This window comes from Peromyscus leucopus, chromosome 10 (genome assembly GCF_004664715.2).
Source record: "Peromyscus leucopus breed LL Stock chromosome 10, UCI_PerLeu_2.1, whole genome shotgun sequence".
Classification (NCBI taxonomy): domain Eukaryota; kingdom Metazoa; phylum Chordata; class Mammalia; order Rodentia; family Cricetidae; genus Peromyscus; species Peromyscus leucopus.
The window spans coordinates 1,222,112-1,241,527 of record NC_051071.1 but is presented as its reverse complement, the minus strand read 5'-3'; the positions used below and the strand labels follow the sequence as shown (position 1 = coordinate 1,241,527).

Sequence of the window (19,416 nt, the reverse complement as noted above, 5' to 3'; positions counted from 1 at the left end):
CCCAGCCCCGGGGCTAGAAGTGGGCTCCTTCCAGTCTTCAGCTGGAGCTGCCCAGGACATCTGAGTTTCAGGTGGAGGGACATCTGCAGACTAGCTAGCTCCAGATGTGGAGTTGCCAGGTCAGAAGACAAATGGGTTTGAGATTTCTTTAGCTGCTCTGATTTTCTCCTGTATAAAGGCAGGGCTGCTAATGTCCCCCACTACCGCATGTAGAAGGGTCCTTGGAAGAGTCTTGTTGGTGAACAGGCCTGTCTTTCCCACCCTGCCTCTGGCTCTTCTAAGGTTTTCCTCTGTGTCTGGGCGGCAGCTGAGATGATTCCAAGAGAGGACCATTGGGTAGCTGTAAGAATAGCCTCTGTGGCTGAGTATGGTATTCCTGGTGAGGGCTCTTGGATCTGGCCAACTCCTGCCCCACCTGGGTGGCTAGGGACACTGAGGCTCAAGCAGGCTAAGTGTGTGGCCTGCACCAGAGATGGCCATCTTTGACTCAGGACGAGCCCCTGACCATGGCCCCATAGATACCTGAGTCACTGGCATACGGCTGCCTCCAAGGCCTCCAACCCTTGGGCCTCCAGAGTGATGGCCAGCCTGCTTCATGATGGAGGAGGGGGTGGTCATTCTGGGGCTGGGGCTCTTGCTCCCTGTCCCCAGATGTGGCTACCCACCTGTGGTCCTTTGCACAGTAGATACATTGTCATCTGCAGAGCATGGCTGCGGGCCTCTGTAAGCTTAACTAGGCCATGTCTAATCCCCTCTGGCCCAGAGCTTCTGGTTTGCTGGGAATTTGGGGCGAGTGCTCTTTCTGGTGAGTGATTTCAAAATGGTCTCCACGCTACCCTTTCCCCAGGGACAGCACTTCACAGGGTGCCACATCTTTGCACAACCATTCTCTGAAGGGCAGCGACCTTTTGATGAAGTCATGATGGAGCCGGGAACTCCATGTTAGAGACTGGAGTTGAGGTTTAGCCTTGAGCAGCCAGGGGACAGAGGAAGTAAGCTTTAGCCCTGTGGAGCCTGGGGAACTGCTGAGGCCCAGGAGAACCAGGACTTTCTAGAACAGGATGGAAGGTGTGGAGACAGGTCAGCCCGGCAAAAGCACTTACTCTCCCAGGGGTCAGGAGCTTGTGGCTTGCTGCAGGAAGCACCCTCTTAGGAGGACTCCACAGCCTCTCCAGAACACTGTGCATGGAGACCGGTGAGTGTGGCCACTGCTGCTCTCCGATGGGTGGCACACGCCGCATCACGTACACCCTGGCCAGCGCCCTTGCTTAGAGTCTTTAAGCTAAATGCAGAGGCAGAGTTGTCCTAGCTGGGGCCTGGGAGTGCAGGCCCCACAGATGTGGACTCTGGCTACCTGTCCCTGTCAGGGTCCCTGCGCCTGTGGTGTCCAGGCATTTTGCTGGATGACTCCTTGAGGTTGTCCTGCCTTCGTTGTTAAAGTCACCATCCTTTATACTCGTCCCCTCCCTCAAATCCCAGCCGCGTTCTTGCTGTGTGACCTCAGGGGCATGCTTTTGTCTCTGTTCCCCTCCTTTGTTTATCTGTGTAGTGAGAGTGGTCACCCCATCCGCCCATGGTGCTGTGTGGGGTGCATATCATGCATGGAGTGGAGGGGACAGGATTTACTTAATGGTGTTGAAAAGGCTTTCCCGCAGCCTGCTCTCCCCTACCCACACACCAGCACCTTCCCTCTCTGGGACCTTCCCTCCTATGAGGGCCAGTGTGTCATAGTACAGGGAGATGGGAGTGCAGATCCATCTCGGACTGAGCTTCTGCCCCCAAGTGTGTGGGTTCTGATGGGATGGCAGGATACTCCCTATCCTAGAGCCCACCTCCACACCTGGGCAGGTCACAAGTAAGGCAGTGTGGGAATGCCTCACCGGGAGCTAACTGGTCTTGTTCATCTGAGCTGGTTCTCAGTTGATTACTTTGCTCAGCAATTACTAATGTGCTGGCCCCTGGCTAGGCTCTGGAGCCAGTGTGGGCCAGAGGCAGATGTGGGTCCTTCCCCTGGAGCACCCAGCCTGTGGGAAAGCTTCCTGGAGGAAGGAGCTTAAGAATGATGAGGAGAGGGTGGCCCAGAGTGGAAGGGGTGTTCCAGGCATGGGAATCCCATACACACACACACACACACACACACACACACACACACACACACACACACATGGTCCAAGGGACCAAGCAGTGACCATGGGAATGGAGAGGACCAGGCCTCCAGGAAGACAGAGGAGCTCTGATCCCCATGTGGATAAATGGACCATGAGCACCGGGCCAGCTTCTGAATGTGAGTGTCAGAGGTGTGGCCTGACCAGGGTCTGCACAGACAAGTAGATCTGGGAAGCCTGGTGACTGGTCTTGGACTAGGGGGAATGAGACCCCAGGCTAGACCCCACCAAGGGCAGGCTCCTGGGGCAGGAGGGTTTGCTAATGCATGGGGCCTCTGTGGTAAATGGACCACTGACTCCGGCCTCTCACTTTTCTCATGATTTCTGGTGCTGGATTCACAAGGCCTTCTTCCTTCCTCTTCTCCCTCCCTTCCTGTGGGGAGTCACCCTTCCCCTCCTCTCTGCCTTCCTGGTGCCAAATGGTGTCTGTTGATTGACTGTGAACTGGGCCTGAGAATTTGTTGGCTCCCTCCTGCCTGCCCACCTCCCACCCCTTTCCTTGTGATTATTCTTGGCTCCAGGAAGGCAAACTGCTTCTGAACCCTTCTCTGAGGGCTGTTCTGAAAGTGTGGACCTCAGTGTGAGGCAAGGGCTTCCCTGGCTTCTAGTCCTAATGCCGCTGAGGAAGCGGCATGTGCTTTGGCGAGCAGACAGGTGAAGGCTAAGCTTAGGGCCATCCTTCAGGTCTATGGGTTGCTCTGCAAAGCGCTGGTTTCTTGACTCACTGTGTTGGGATGAAACCTTGGGGTACAGTAGGGACAGGCTCAGTGTCACAGGACACTGAGACCCTCCCCTGAGTAGTGATGTTCTGATGTGCCCCCCTGCAGCATCCTGAGAATAGCTGGCCCGGCCAGCAGATGCTGGCGGGGTGTGAGGGAGGATTCGGTGGACTTGCTGACCCACGGCAGTCACTTTGCAAACCTCAGAGCCCCATTGTCAGGTTATTCGGGAGTGAGTTCCACATTGAAGGCGGGGGACAGGCTCAAACGGGCTTAATAGCTGGCTTGGGTTTATCCCCCAACAACACTGTTGGCCAGGCCCTGTTTCTTCAGGGGGCTCCAAGTGGTCTCAGATCCTCCATAACTGGATGTCATGGTTAGCTTTCAGGGTGACGGTGCCTTGGAGGTCCACCAAAATCTTTATGTCCTGTGCTGGGAAAGTGAGATCACCAGGACTGGGGACAGTGATGAACACTGAACCCAGGAAAGCCCTGGGCTTGGCAGGATATGTGTGCTATTTATGATGCTAGGTGGGTTTCTTAGATTGGTATGTCAGTCTCCTCAGCATTAAAAGGGAACTGCTGTAATGGCCTCTCCTGTGATGTGCCAGTCAAGGTCAGATGAGCTCTGCATGGTCAGCAGAACAGGCACCCAGCACCCTTGAGATTAAGACCCAGAAGATCAGAAGTGACAGGAGATGCAGGGTGACAGTAAAGGGTGACTAGTGACCACTGCTGCCTCATGGAGCTGCTCTTATTTCCTGCTTGGTGGCCCCTGCCTTCTGGGCAGGGCTCCTGTGGGCCAGGGGTGTGGGCAGCCTCTGTCAAAAGCGCTTCAACATTCCTGCTTCCTGTCTGTGCGGATCAAACTGCCCGCAGCTGTGAGGACTCCACCCATGCTGTAGACGGCTCCTGGGAGGTTTCAGTTGTAGCCAGGACCCCTGAAAGGGTGTGTCACAATTCTGAGGTCCTCGAAACCACATCTGATAGAAGCTACTGAAACCGCTTCTGGCCCGACAGGAAGGAGCCTGCTCTCTCTTGAGAAGACTCAGGGCTGAGCCCTGGTTTGGCTCATAGCATGTATGGTTTGGCAAAACATTTGGACTCTCTGTGTTTTGTTTCTCCATCTGAGGGACAGCGATGCCAATGAGACCGTCTTGGGGGCTCTGCATCTGAAGGGCTGAGTGAGTGAGCCCCACAACATGGCTACACCCTTGTCAAGGTGTGGCCATGCCCGTGGCTATGGCTGTGGGTCCTCTCCACTGTGTTGTCACTGTTGATCGGGAGACTGGGGACATGGGGTAGGGTGGGTCTTAGGTGGTGACTTCCTTGCTGCCTGGCTTTCCCAGTCCCAGTGGTCTCCTTGTTGCAGTCCCTAGCAAGACGGTCCCGGACCTCTGATTCGGAAGCCCAAACTTCCACTGGGAGTTACAGGGACAGTGGCACAGGGACTCAGTCCTCCTAAGCAAGGACCGAATGGCATGTCCTCTTTGTGGAAGTGGGGGTGACTTGTGAGTATGCAGTCAGGGTGAAGAAGACCCCTGTCTGGCATAACTGTTTTGATGTTTTGCTGCTTAGGCCCTAACAGCACACTTGTTACCTGGTGTGTACCATGTCCAATACTGTCCAGTGCTCACACTTAAACACAGGACAGAGCTATGTATGAGCTTTGTGGTATGGGGGGGGCATCATGAGGAGCTGAACCTAGTGTGGGGGTCTGGAAACCTTCTTAGAGGCAGTCTGGGATAGACAGAGGTCTGGAGGCCAATGGAGTGACCAAGAGACGGAGTAGTAGCTTATTTACAGTTCTATGGCTGGGAAGAGACACCATGACCAAGGCAACCTACCAAAGGAACCATTTAATTGGGGGCTTGCTTACAGTTTCAGAGGGTGAGTCCATACTCATCATGGCGAGCAGGCAGGCAAGCAGGCATGGTTCTGGAGCCCTAGCTGAGAGCTTACATCCTGATCTACAGTATGCATGCAGAGACTGAGAGTGTGCAATCACAAGTCTGGGCCTGGCATGGGCTTTTGAAACCTCAAAGCCAACCCCCAGCGACACACCTCCTCCAACAGTGCCACATCTGCTAATCCTTCCTAAATAGTTCACCAACTAGTGACCACAGATCCATTTTATGTGAGCCTAGGGAGGGCATCTGCATTCAAATCACCACAGGTAATGCAAGGGCAGAGGGTGCCAGGCGAGGCACTGATTCACAGGACAGGGCTGTATGCAAAGGCCTGGTTGCCGTGGGTATGGCATGAGGCCTAGTCTTGAGTGGAGACTGTCCCCAGGAGGCGTGAGTGGACCCATCCACAGCAATAGAATCTGAGTATGAAGGCAGGAGTTCTGGGGAGACTGCCCACCTCTCAGCTTCTGAGCCACCAAGGACCTGGTCCCAGAATGGAGGGTGAGCCCCACCTGGTGGCCTGGGCCATGAACCAGGTTAGGGTGACGATTTCATCCTGGGCAAGTGGGTAAAACTGACTTTGAAGTCCCTTCCAGCTGTCACACTCCAGTTCCTCAGAAGCCCCCTGGGAGAGCAGACGATATGAAATATAAATCAATAGGTTAAGACCACACTTGTCTCCTGCCCAGCAAAGCCCTGTCACTCTGCCCTACCTCTTCTGTATTGGGAGGATCATCTCTGACTCGGGCAGGCCACGTGCTGACGGGAAGGAATCGCTTTGTTCGGAGAGAGGTAGAGGCAATCTTGCCTTCGTTGACAAGGCTCTTCTCTTTAATCATCCCTGCCTCTTGGCTACAAGCCGTCCCAGCTCACCGACACCCGCTCCTTCTGTCTCCCTGCTCTAATCACCAGGGAAAAACAGATACTTGATCAGTCAGCCTCTTGGGACCCGTGCCTGCAAAGTTCTGCTCGTGATGAGAGAGGAGCAGAGAGAGGGGTGGACATGGCCAGTGTGGTAACCCCAAATTAAGGAGACTAAGGACTTCTACCAGAACCAAGTGTGCCCAGGTCCACCTCCCAGGGTTCCCATGGCAACAGGGCTGTTAGGTATTGGTAATATGGACTGGCAGTGAATGAAATGGAATTTGATGTACATGAGAATCCAGCCACTAGCAGAGTAATTGCAGATCAATCTCTGTCTCCCCCTGGGTTGTCTGGCTTTCCTTCCTTCCTTCCTTCCTTCCTTCCTTCCTTCCTTCCTTCCTTCCTTCCTTCCTTCCTTCCTCTCCCTCCCTCCCCCTCCCTCCCCCTCCCCCCTTCTCCCTCCCTCCCCCTCCTCCCCCTCCCCCCTTCTCCCTCCCTCCCCCTCCCTCCCCCTCCCCCTTCTCCCTCCCTCCCCCTCCCTCCCCCTCCCTCCCCCTCCCCCCTTCTCCCTCCCTCTCCCTCCCTCCCCCTCCCTCCCCTCCCCCCTTCTCCCTCCCTCCCCCCCCCTCCCTCCCTCCGTTTCTCTGTCTTACATGCATGGGTTTTGAAGACCATCCCAGTGCTTTGGAACACATTTATTTCCATTCTCTGAGCAGTTGCATTTCCTTCGCTGCTTTGTCACGGGCCTCCTGTGTATTGAGTAGTTTAACAAATAAAAGTGTCGGCTGGTGATTTATAGACCCCTCTGGCTGTCACCCTCACCTCCCAACCCCTGTCATCACTCTGCAGTCCAGGACAAGGAATTGACAGCACAGCCTCAGAGGTTGGCTTCTCTCTGGGTCAGCCGCATCAGGCAGCTATTTCCATGGGTTGCCGGGCATGCGTTGGTGCGTTGACGTACAGCCCTGTCTTCAGAAGCTTGCCAAATACGCTTGGTGCTTGTTTTGTTTACTTTCTTCATTGATGGGACAAAAGACCCGGTGGAAGAATCGTAACGGAGGGAGGGTTTGTTTTACCTCACAGTTGGAGGGCACAGCCCGTCATGGTGGGGAAGGAGCACGAGGCAGCTGGTGGCATTGCATCCACAGTCAGGAAGCAGAGAGAGATGAATGCTGATGCTCGGCTCACTCTCCCCTTTGTACTTTAATCCAGGACCGAGCCCATGGCATGGTACTACCCACCTCATGGTCTTCCCACCTCAATGAACCCAGTCTAGGAGGTCCACCATAGACATGCCTGGAGACTCGTCTCCTAGGCGATTCTAGAACCTGTCCAGTTGACAGTGTTCATCGCCACCGTGTGCAATGCAGACTGGGACCAGAGCCTTGCTGAATATTTGGCCACAGTTTGGGGTTGTCTGAGGCTGAGTTTAATGATTCCCACAGAGCGGCAGCTGCTCTGTGGCTCGCATGGGTTGGGATGTCTCTGGAGTCATTCTAAAGAGAAGAAGGAGGTTTCCCAAGCAGAAGCAAGGCCCATGGCTCAGTGTTATGGTACACGGCCATCAGGCAATGGGGTTTGAGGGACCCCAAGTGCAGGGATGGAAAGTGTCACCATATTCTTCTCTCAGAACCTTGAAACCAGCTGATGTCATTTTCCTTTCTGTTTTTGACACCACAGGTCATCTTGATCCTGACCAAGTACTACCATGCAGACATGGGGAAGGTTCTGGAAAGTTCTCTGTGGCGGTAAGTCAGCCTGATGGGCTTTTCTCTTCCCATACCTGTGTGACATCATCTCCCAGCGTCCTGGCTGAGGCTGGAGTCCTACCCTGGCTCCAGCAGCTCCCGCCCACTAGTGGGCCCCACCAATTTTCGGTGGCTTAGAAAGACATAATGGAGATGTTGAAAGCGGATTAGGAGTTTCGTCAGGGGGACAAAGGGCCCTGGCAGATGGACAACTGTTTGGAAAGCTTCTTTCCTCGCTCTTTTCTGTCTGTTGTTTGCTCCTGGCTCTTTTTGCCTCCTCCCCGGAGGAGGAGGCTAGCAGCCTGAATCCAGGTCACTGCACAATCTCCCCGGCTCTGCTCTGGACTCTATAGGCAGCTCCCAAGCCCCCCAAAGCTCAGGCTGGCCTCATTGTTGGGGTAGTTTGCTTTCTTTCTGGCTCAGCCAAAGAACTGTAAATAAATAACCCACCCAGGCGGGATATCTCTTTATATGTGAAACATGAATTGGGCCCAAGGACATCAGACCGTCTTTGATGTCTGAGAGGAGAGGAGGGAGGCGGCGGCTGCAAAGACCATTTTGGCCATTATCATCGTCAGTTCTGCTCGGAGCATGAGGATCTCTCGGGCTTCGGGTGGGATCTTTCCTCCCACGGGAATTTTTACCACTGGAGTCATTCTTGGTGTGGGATCATTTTGCCTTCTCTGTGTGTTTTTCCAGTAGCGATTAGTTCATTGTAATTTGAGTTTGAAAAATACCTGCCTGTTGGGACCGTTTGTTTGTTTGAGATAGGGTCTCATTCTGTATCCCGGGCTAGCCTGGAAGCTTATCATGCAATTTCCTGCCTCTGTCTCCAGAGTGCTAGGACCAGACCTGCATCCCTGTGCCTGGCTCATCGGAATGGCTTGCGGGAAGAGCCGCTTTGCTTGTATCAGAGGGGTTTGGCATCCCACTTGTCCTGCCTCTGCGGCATGTTAGGAATGTGCTCCGTGCTCCGATGGTGCATGGAGCGGATTTTTTTTTTTTTTTTTGTGATGACAGTGTCACCTGGGGCACTAAAGCCCCTTGAGTTTTCGTCACTGCATCCGCAGCCTTTTGGGGCCAGCTCCCTCAGCCAGGAACTCACCTCCTTTCACACCAATCTGTTCCTGCATTGCTGGGACAAGCAGTCAGGAACGGGCCACATTCTTGTGCGGACATCAGCTCCCCTCGTGTGACCCTGATGCTCTCCATGTATCTTGCTGCTCTGGTGCTTGAGGAGGGGGACACCACTGCCGAAGAAATCAGGCATTAAACTCTGGTGGCGGGGCCAGTGAGGTGGCTCAGAGGGTAGAGGCGTTTGCCACCAAGCCTGACAACCTGAGCTCAGTCCCTGGAGCTGCGTCGTGTAAGCAGAACTTCTCAAGTTGTCCTCTGACCTCCACACGTGCACCATGGCACATGTGCCCACATGTGTCCACATAATAAAAAGGGGCACAGGTGAATAAACCTAAAAATCGTAGCAGCGTTAGCTTCTCTGAGGATTAGCACTGGAAGTTTGGCTCGGGGGTGTTACCAGGGGAGGGCAAGTGCGAGGAGGCACCTTCCTGCCAAGTGGGGGGCCTCCTTTTGCTGCCACGTGGATGGAGGTCATCTTCCTTCTTCTTGTACATTACACAAAAATCCCCAGACTTCGGACGCCAGCATTCAGGCTGCTCTGTTCCCCACCCCCTCGGATACCTTCCCTAGAGATTTCCAGAATGCTGGATTCCTCTTCTCTCAGCTTGGCTGAAGGAGCAGGAAGTGGAACTCTCTGGAACAGTGTCTGGTGTTTGGATAGCGAGATGCTTTCCCGGGGCAGGCAGGCTTTTGCAAGGCGCTTGCTAGGTGTAGGTCCTACTTACTTTGGGACCTCACGGGGTGTGGAGGACAGAGAAGGCTATCTGGGGTCGGGACTCCGGGGTGACAGGCTCCAAATTCTTCAGAAGAAGCTGGGGAACCCCAGAGGCCAGACCACCCCTTTAGAACTGTGGGTCAGGCAAACTTCCCTCACATAGCCTCAGTGATTTATCTATCTGAGGGGGTGAAATGGAGGACAGAGGTGGTAAGGTGGGAACAGGTGGCTTACCAAACATCCTGAGGACGGTATGTTGTCTAAATTTGGATTTTCCCCAAAGCCAAGCAACAGATTTTAATTTTTCCCATCCATTCCTCATCACAGTCTCTCCACCCAGACATTTTCTCAGCTTGATTAGAAATGCATTCAGAAGCACCAGTCATTTCCAGAAACTTCCCCCACCTCTTCCACTGGTGCAGTGACTTTCTGTGTTTATATTATGTTTGTGTGTGTGTGTTTGCGGATGTGCTTGCCCAGACTTAACGGTCTGAGGAGACTTGAGCTGAAGTTTTGCATTCCTTTCTCTTTTGCTCAGAAACCAGGCTTCCATTTTGCACACTGTTCTGAGGCCTGCACAGCCATTACTTTCCTGATCGCTTATGGGCCTTTGAGCTGATTCTGTCTTTGAGCTCTGATCCAGGGAGGGGCCAGTGCTCACAGCTCCCACCCGGGGAGGGTCCAGAGCTCACAGCTCCCACCCGGGGAGGGTCCAGAGCCCACAGCTCCCACCCGGGGAGGGTCCAGAGCTCACAGCTCCCACCCGGGGAGGGTCCAGAGCTCACGACCCCAGGCTGACAATTTATCTAAACTTTTCCAGTTTGTCAGCATCTCAGCATCCACTTGATTCCTGGTGAGGAGCGGTTCCCATGCTATTCTGACTACATTTTCTCTCTGGAGTGTGGTCTGCTCTTATCTTGCTCCCACACTGGGACAGGGCAAGCGGCACTGAGAGGCCGAGAGCATGCCTGTGGGTCCTTCCCTGGGTGCTGCCTACCTGCTGGCCGCATTTGAGGCCCGTGGAGTAGACTGTTCGGGATCCAGTGTCTGGGGAACACATATTAAATGGGGTTATTAAAGACACACTTATTGAACGCACACCGAGCCTCCCAAGAATTCTCCTGTGTAATCACAATAAATACATTTTTAATGACAGGTCTGGTATTTACATTCTGGAAATGGCTCTGGGAAATCGAAGCTGAATGCATTTTTAATTGTTCTGTGTTTAATGGCCCTCACGTCAGCAGCATCTCCCCCACGGCTTCCTTGACCCATCAGCACCTTCTGTCTGCATCCTTCACCGGGCTTGGGTCCTTTGACCAGCACAGTGGGTTGGGAGAGACAGTCCCACCTTAAGATGTGTTGGCTGGCACCGGGGAGTTGGAGTCACCTGCCCCCTCCTACCCTGGGCTCACAGGGCCTGGCTGAGGTCTCCTCACTCAAACCAGAGTTGGTATGTTCTGTCCATCCTTAAAACCCTGGGCACCATGGCTACTGTGCTACTGGAACAAATGACCAGACCGGGGCACTTAAAACAACAGCCATGAACTTCTGTAGTCCTGGAGGTCAAAGTTCAAACCATGGTGTCACAGGGCATGCTTCCTCTGTAGACTAGGAAGGGAAGCCTGCTATGTCCCCGTCAGGCCCTGGTTGCTGAGTCACCGAGTCCTTACCTCTGTCTTCTGTGTGTGTTCATGTGTATGTGTGTGCATATGTGTGCAGGTACATATTATGTGGGTACACACGATGCAGGTGCGTATTTATGTGGGTACACACTGCACAGGTGCATATGTATGTGAGTACACACGATGCAGGTGCGTATTTATGTGGGTACACACTGCACAGGTACATATGTATGTGGGTACACACTGCACAGGTACATATGTGTGTGTGTGGGTACACACTTCACAGGTGCATATGTATGTGAGTACACACTTCACAGGTGCATATGTATGTGGGTACACACTGCACAGGTGCATATGTATGTAGGTACACACTGCACAGGTGCATATGTATGTGGGTACACACTTCACAGCTGCATATGTATGTGGGTACACACTTCACAGGTGCATATGTATGTAGGTACACACTGAACAGGTACAATGTATGTGGGTACACACTGCGCAGGTGCATATGTATGTGGGTACACACTTCGCAGGTGCATATGTACGTAGGTACACACTGAACAGGTACAATGTATGTGGGTACACACTTCGCAGGTGCATATGTGTGTGGCTACACACTGCGCAGGTGCATATGTGTGTGGGTACACACTTCACAGCTGCATATGTGTGTGTGTGGGTACACACTGCGCAGGTGCATATGTGTATAGGTACACACTTCACAGCTGCATATGTGTGTGTGTGGGTACACACTGCACAGGTGCATATGTATGTCGGTGGGTATACACTGGGCAGATGCATATGTATGTGGCTACACACTGCGCAGGTGCATGTGTGTGTGGGTACACACTGCGCAGGTGCATACGCACCTACACACACGTGTCTGTGGAAGCAGAGGTCAACCTTCGGTGCCATTCCTTTGGAGGCATTCACTTTTTCAGTGTTGTTTTTAAGGCAGATCTCTCACTAGCCTGGAGCTGGCCCAGGAGACTAGGCTGGCTGATGAGCAAGTCCAGGACCCCCCCTAACTCTAGGCCCCAGCTCTAGGATTAGATGTGTGCACGCCAGTGCCTGCCTTTTTCATGTGGTTTCCGGGGATTGAACTCGGGTCCTCCTGTTTGCCCGGCAGGCACTCTGCTGACTGAGTTACTGCTTCAGTCCTCTGCCTCTGTTGTCACATGACCTTGCTGTGGGTTCCTAAAGACAATGGCTGCTGGTTTAGTGCCTGGCCAGATGTTTTGGGATGTTGTCATCTCAAGAATCTTAGCCACCTCTGTAAACCGCCCCCTCCCCGCACTGTTCATGGGGTTCAGGACATGGACATCTCTTTGAAGGAGCTACCATTCAGCCGTGGCATGGTCCATCATTAAGCTCTGGGGATGCCATCTGTATGGTTTCCTAAACGGCCACTGGTCCTTGCCCTGTCCTCTGTCTTCCAGCCACTCTCTTTGTCCCTCTTCATCCACAGCTACACCCCTGCTGTCCTCCCCAGCTGGCTCCTGTGCCACCACCCCACCTTTCCCAGAAAGACCCAGGGACTTGATAAACAGCCTGGTGCTGCTGATGGACTCAGTCCTACCTCGTAGCTCACGCCTGTCCATCCCAACCCTCTGCCCAAACCCCTGGCGGCCTAGGTGTCAGGATTGGCAGGCAGAACTGGAGCCGCCGCAGGGGTGTGGGGACGTGGGTGTTCCTGGACTCTGGAGAGTTCGTGTGATGTTTGCATCTACTCCATAGTCAAGCTGCAGATTCAGGAGATGAAGAGAAGGGAAGGGAAAGAGAAGTCCACAGCAAAGTGCCCTGTGAGTGCCGCCCACCCTACCCTCTGGGAGAGTGCTGCTAGGCCTGTCCCTGCTTGAGGACCCCGCTCCCCACCCCCAGGCAAGGCACAGCGGTGTGGTGAGTGCCTCCTGGAACTGAACTGGGCTCCAGGACTCTGGGTTCTCAGTGTTAACACTGGGCCATCCCTATGCGCAAATCTGTCCCCTGAAACACTGAAGACCAGCCCCTCAGGAGGCCCTGCTCAGTACTGTGCCTGGGGTTCGTGTTTTCAGCCTTGCCCTCACTATTGTCCTCAGCCTTTTAAAGCTTGCTTTCCTAATGGCCTCCCACACAACTGTGGTTTCACTGAAGCACCCTGCATGTGTGTTCTTTATGTGTGGGACTCACATCCTTCAGGCCCTTCAAGAACCAGTATTGGCCACCTGGGGGCGCTGTTTACCCCCCAGTGAATGTGCCCCGTGTGGAGAAACTAGCCTTGCTTCCCTGGCCAGGACTCAGGGTCTAGATGAAATCCAGATCTGGATGCCAGGCTCTGAGGTAGGATCTTAGGCTGTATTCTAACAAGCTCTAGGAAATACTGATGCTGCCTGTCCATAGGACAACATGCCTGGTGGTTCGGGAGCACCTGGGAGTCTGTGGTGAAAAGCGGCCCACGGGTAGAATCTGGTCAAGCTGGACCCTGTCCATCTAGGAGTCTCTCTGTGTGTGCTGCCTGCTGTCTGACACACACTTAGTATTATTCCTTAGTTCTGATTCTATCCTCATTCAGTTCGGCTCACAGCTTTCCCCTAAGGAGCTGCCCTGTGCAGAACCCCCGCCCCCAAGGGGGACCCCGTCACCTCTCTCATTAAAATTTCTGTGTCCTTACTTACATTGCCTCTGCCACTACTAGATATAAGCCATTTGAGCATGGAGACCTGTCAAGTCCATATGGTTGATCACAGGATGCTGTAACCAAGCACTGATTGGTGCTAGGCGTGCATGTGGGGCCTGACTGCATGAGTGGGTGGACAGATGGGTGAACTAATGAATGGGAGGTGATAGATATGTAGATGTGTGGATGTGCATATGTATATTGGCTAGCTGGATAAAATGATAGCTGGGTAGGTGGGTTGATGAGTGGATAGACAGATGGGCAGACAGACGAGTGGATGCATGGATGTGTGAATGAATGATAGTGACAGTGGGGTTTTAGGAAACTACTGGGACCTAGAAGAAGAAGGAAGAGGAGGAGGAGGAGAAGGAAGAAGAGGAGGGGGAGAGGGAGGAAAAGGAAGAAGAAAAGAAGAAGGAGGAGGAGAAGAAGAAGAAAAGAAGAAGGAGAAGGAGAAGGAGGAGGAGGAGGAGGAGGAGGAGGAGATTATGATGATGGTGATGATTATTTTGGTTTTCCAAGACAAGGTTTCTCTATATAACAGTCCTGGATGTTCTAGAACTTTCCCTCTAGGCCAGGCTAGCCTCAGACTCAGAGATCTATGTGGTTCTGCCTCCCGACTGCTGGGATTAAAGGCATGCGCCACTACCACCCAAATACCTTGGAGATTCTTTATGATTATGAGGTCACTATAGAAGTCACTAACACAGTCATCTGTGATGCTGTTGAGCAGGGAAAAGAGGAAGGGCACATTCTGAGACAGGAGAAAGCTGACCACGGCTCACCTTCCCACTCCTGCCCTCCATCCTGGGTTACAGACTCCAGGGTCTACACCGAGGGTGGCTCTTGGGCAAGGTGAGTTTGGATTAGGGACACACTCCCCTGACCCAAAGGCCTCAGTACCACAGCTACCTCTGTGGCATCCCACAGGTACATTTGACCTTGGTGCCTGCCAAAGGGGCAGCTAGGAGAATCCCTCTGCAGCTTTGGAGTGGAGTGATCCAGGTTTCCGCTCCGGATGGCCTGGTTGGAATCTGTCCTTTTTTGGGGGGCGTGGGTGGGGGGTGGAGAGCATTCTTTAATTATGGAATCTTTGACATATAGAGAAAAGTGCAGAATGCAGGAAACCCCAGCCCGGGGACTGATGGCAGAGATGGGCTAGTGCACATTTCAATGCTCCATCTGTTCCTCCCAGCCTGCCTCTACTGTGCTTAGTCTGATGTCCTGGGGTCCTGGGGTCAGGGGAGGGGGAGCAGGCACACTACCACAGGTAGGCAGTGGAGTTAGGGTGCCATTTTCATTCCAGCAGAGCCTCGCCAGCTCAGCCGTTACAGAGCTGCCAATTGTTTCCTCTCTCCACGAGAGCTCACACTTAGAAAACAATAGCTTCCAATAAAACCCACCCTCTGCCCTTCTGATGCACCCCCCTCTCCGCTGTCTACCTGGAAGTTATCTCCATCTTGAGCTTGGGTTGGACCATTCCGGTTTGCTTTATAGCTTACCTATAAAGCAAAAATTTAAGCACATGCAACAACACATAAATCACAATTTATATCGGTTCAAGACAATATGTGTGTGTCTCTCTGTAATCAGACGTCTAACCACCGAGCTTGTTTTAAAAATTGGTATGAATGGCATTCTCCTGCTGTGGGCATTTGATTTATGTTCTCAACTGTGTTCTGGTAATTTCTTCATGTTGCATGTGGATCCTCCCTGATATGTGCATTCTCCATCATGGGATGGTGATTTTGATACCTGGGGTGTTTGCTATTCCAGTGAGGGCAGCAGCAAGCCTGGGAGCCATAGTGAGCTCCAGGGCTACCTCTCCAGGTAGGTACAGGGCAGCATGCCTGGCCAGCTGGGTTTCTCCTCTCTTCATCTTTCCAGCTTGTCAATGCGGTGGCTAGCTCCTCCATATCTTTGATATCATCAGACTTTGCCTGTTTGTACACAGGGGTTACAGAGCTGTGACTCAATGTCCTCCTGAGGTGGCATGTACCTTCTCATGGTCACAGAGAGGCCTCCTCTGTGTAACTTAGCTACATAGGCACTGCTGCATCCCTCTGCATTTGTCAAGTTTTTTAACTCTTTCCTAGCCCTTCCTCTTCATGAGAGGGGCTCAAGCCATCTCCAGGTCCTCAAATGTCAAGATGCATCTCCTCTAGATGTGACCTATTCCCTCATACTTGGCCCTGGGGCTTTGCTCTTTTCAATACCCACAGACACTTTCTCCTAAGAGTGGTTTGTCTTACCATCGCTTGGTCTCAATGCACCAGTCTTCTGATAGTGAGCCTGTGGGTGATGTCTCTCGGCAGTTCGCCAGTCCCAACTTAGACATCATTTTCCCTGGAGCAGGTTTCAGAGTTTTGCTCACTGGCACCCGCTGGAATTTCCTGGGCCAGAGCAGGTCACAGGGTCACTTGCAGCAGTGAGAGAGGAGCATGGGATCAAGTGTCACAGTGGCAAGAGCAGTTCCAGAAGATCCTGCTGTGCACGCTAGCAAGCACACACAGGGGGAAGGGAGGGTGGAGCCCGCGTGGACTGCTCAGCATCTCTCTGCACACGTCCTGCATCCCCATGTCAGGCCTCAGGCAACTTGCCATCTTCCTTCATTTCATAATCTTTCATTTTTAATTCATTTCATTTAAAAATTTTAATTGCCATTAATTTAATTTTCACTTGTTTTATTTTTACATATAAATGTAAATGCTCAAGTTTTGTTATATCGTGTCTATTGTTCTGTTGATTAAATCCTGGGATGGAGTTCCACAGAGAACACTGTGGGAATCTGTTATCGTTTGCTTTCATGTTCCAAGAGAGCTGGGATTTGAGAATTTTCAGACCATGTCTATTTCTCTGTAACATCCCTGCATTGGTATATCAGTATATTTAAACCCAAATTTGAGTCTGTCTTTCCATAATATCTCCCTCATACCTTGTTTTCAAAATCTTAACCCAGGCCTGACATACACAGCACACACTGCCCCTGAGCAACATGCAATGTATATTTCATAGACTGTGATAAGGCATCATGGTCTGTCAATGCCCAGGGGGAGGGATCGGAGCTTTGAAACTCAAAGCCAGACCAGCTGCTCCCAACACTCCTCACTATTAAGAATAGGTAGTCCTCTGTGGAGACAGAAGCCATGCAGTGTGCACTCTGGCTTGCTTGTTCCAAAGGAGAGGTGGACAGAGCTGGAGGCAGGGTGTTTGACCTGCCCACGAGGCAGCCGTGACTCCTGGGTATACAATGTGTTTCTCAGTGGCCTGGATGCCAGGTTTGGCACAGCATGGGAGTGCTGATGGGTCCTTGTCATCAGGGAAGGCTGAGCAAATGCAGCCACAGCTCCCAGAGAGGAGCACTGATGGGTAGCCTGCTGTGCCCATGGTGGCATCTGGAAGGCACCAGTCTTGCACTGTTGGGATGGTATAAGGTGTTTCAGTACCTCGTGTGCCAGGCTTTGGCATGCCTATGTACATGCACACTGAAGTTGGTTTTGATCTTTGCTGAGTCCCTGTCCCTCCTGGTGATCTCAGGGGCCTCCTGTTCAAGGATCCCGAAGTTGTTCAAATCCAGACCCATATTTCACAGCTATTACATAGATGACTTCTACCCCAAAGATGGCAGTAGACACAAAGATGGTATCTATAACAGGTATCTATAACATATATGAATTATGTCCTCTAGTGGCCTCAGCACAGGGCTTCACATCAGCACCCATACATACGGAGAGCCAAGACAAGCCTCAGGGCAGGTAGGGTTCTCAATAAAGGCCCTGACTTGGAAACTTGGAGTCTAGTCAACAAATAATCATTTGACATGAAGCATCAGTTTGTGGGCCTGGTCCACACCTGTAATCCCCATACTTAGGAGACTGAGTTGGAGTCCAGGCTGGGTTGTGCTGTGAGGGTCAGAGCAATCGAGAATAAGATTTGGGTGACTGAGAATTTGTGAAAGTTCAAGACATCCTTCTGTGTCCCCAGTCCCCTGTAGCCTCTTATCCATCCATCTATTTATCCTTCCCTCCTCCCCGCTTCCTCCCTTCCTTTCTTTCATCTATCCTCTTCCTCCACCTCTGGTTCTCCATCCCTCTTATTTTTCCATTCATCTCTCCTCCATCACTTCTCTACCCCGTTCACCCATCCATTTCCTCATCTATCCTTCCATACAGCTCTCCATCCATCCATCTATCCATCCATCCATCCATCCATCCATCCATCCATCCATCCATCCATTTGTACAGCTGTCTATCATTCATGCATCCTTCTACCAAACTATTGGTTCACCCACAGTTCTCCATTCAGCCATCTAACCACCCACTCACTCATCCTTCCATCTGCTGTGGTTTGAATGTGAGATGTCCCCTGTTAGCTTGCGCGTTTGAGCACTTGTCCCCATTTCCTGTTAATTCTCTACTTGCTGAGTGCGAATTCAGTGTGACCAAACAGTCTCCCGCCACTGCCCCGTTCCTTTCCTGTCTGCTGCAATGTCTTCTCCGTCATTATAGACTGTGTCCCTCCAGAACCATAAGCCAAAACATGCCCTTTCTCTAGCAAGTTGTGTTTGTAAGGGTGTTTTATCACAGCAACAAGGAAGTTACTAAGGCAGTATCAACTCCTTATTCACTCTTTATCAACTCACGTGTCCATTCACTCATTCATCATCCATCTATTCATCTGTCTATTCATCCACCCATTATCATCAAATATCCATCTATCACTCCATCACCTACCTATTCCCATCATCCATTTCATCCATCATGCATTAATCTGCCACCCACCCACCCATCATTAATCTGTCTATTATTATCCATTTATCATCCATCCAACCATCCATCTACTCATCTATCCATTCATCATTCAATAGCTACCACTCCATCTACCATCCATCCACCCATCATCCATTCCATTCATCATTCTTTCATCTTTTGTCCTCTTTTATGCATCCAACCACTCACACATCATTAATCTAATCTATTCAGCATTTCCCATTCATTGTCCATCCAACGATCCATTTGCCTATACATACCTATCCATCTACCCACTTATTTGTTTATCACTCAATATCTACCAACCCATCCAACATCCATCCACCCATCATCCATTCCATTCATCATTCATCCATCCTTCATCATCTACCATCCATCTACTCATCCCATCATTAATCTAATCTATTCATCATTTTTCGTTCATCATGTATACGTACATACATACATATATACATACAGCTATCTATCTATGAATCCATCCATCATTCACCCAGCCAGCCACCTATCCATTCATCATTCATCCATTCATCTGTCATCTACTCATCTAGACTTTCAGTTACAGTAAACCATAAGTAGCACCCAAGACTCTAAGTGTAGAGTCTGTAGATGAAGAAACCACCCATGACAGCATGATACAGTCCTCAGTGACATGAGACTTGAAAATCAAGGAAGCTCTAGACATGCCACTCTGCTGGAGAAGGTGGCCACCATCAAAGGCTTCCTGGAAGAAGATGGTCTTCTCTCCCAGGATTGCTCTGCTTGTGTAGTGCCCAGTCCAGTTCCTCTTCACCCTCCCTGATGGCCCTTCTGCAAACTTCTGTCAAGTCTATGCAACTACCACTTCTTCAGTTAGCTTAAACTACATCCCAGAGAAGTGCTGGGGCCAGCACTGACCATGGAAGGTAATGGCCACATTGTGCTGTCCTCTTCTAGCCAAACCTGTAGGGAAGCCTCTTAGTAGGACCTGACCTGACACTCCTTTTCACAGACTTCATCCTGGCCTTCAGGCTGCCTGTCTTTCGTCCATCCCTCCTCACCTTCCAGAATCCCAATATTTGACTCAGCTCTGGTGGACCAAAATGGCCACCCTAGAGTGATGATCACTCTGTGGC

General features: G+C 51.7%; 1 protein-coding gene across 3 annotated transcripts in view; it reads left to right on the top strand.

Moving 5' to 3' along the window:
• Positions 1 to 19,416, top strand: part of Sorcs2 (sortilin related VPS10 domain containing receptor 2) — a 398,248-nt gene that overhangs the window by 158,289 nt on the left and 220,543 nt on the right. For all 3 annotated transcript variants that reach the window (XM_028882326.2, XM_028882325.2, XM_037208879.1), the window contains exon 2: positions 7,338 to 7,405. In XM_028882326.2, coding sequence (XP_028738159.1) covers positions 7,338 to 7,405 — 68 coding nt within the window. The remainder of the gene's footprint in view (positions 1 to 7,337; positions 7,406 to 19,416) is intronic.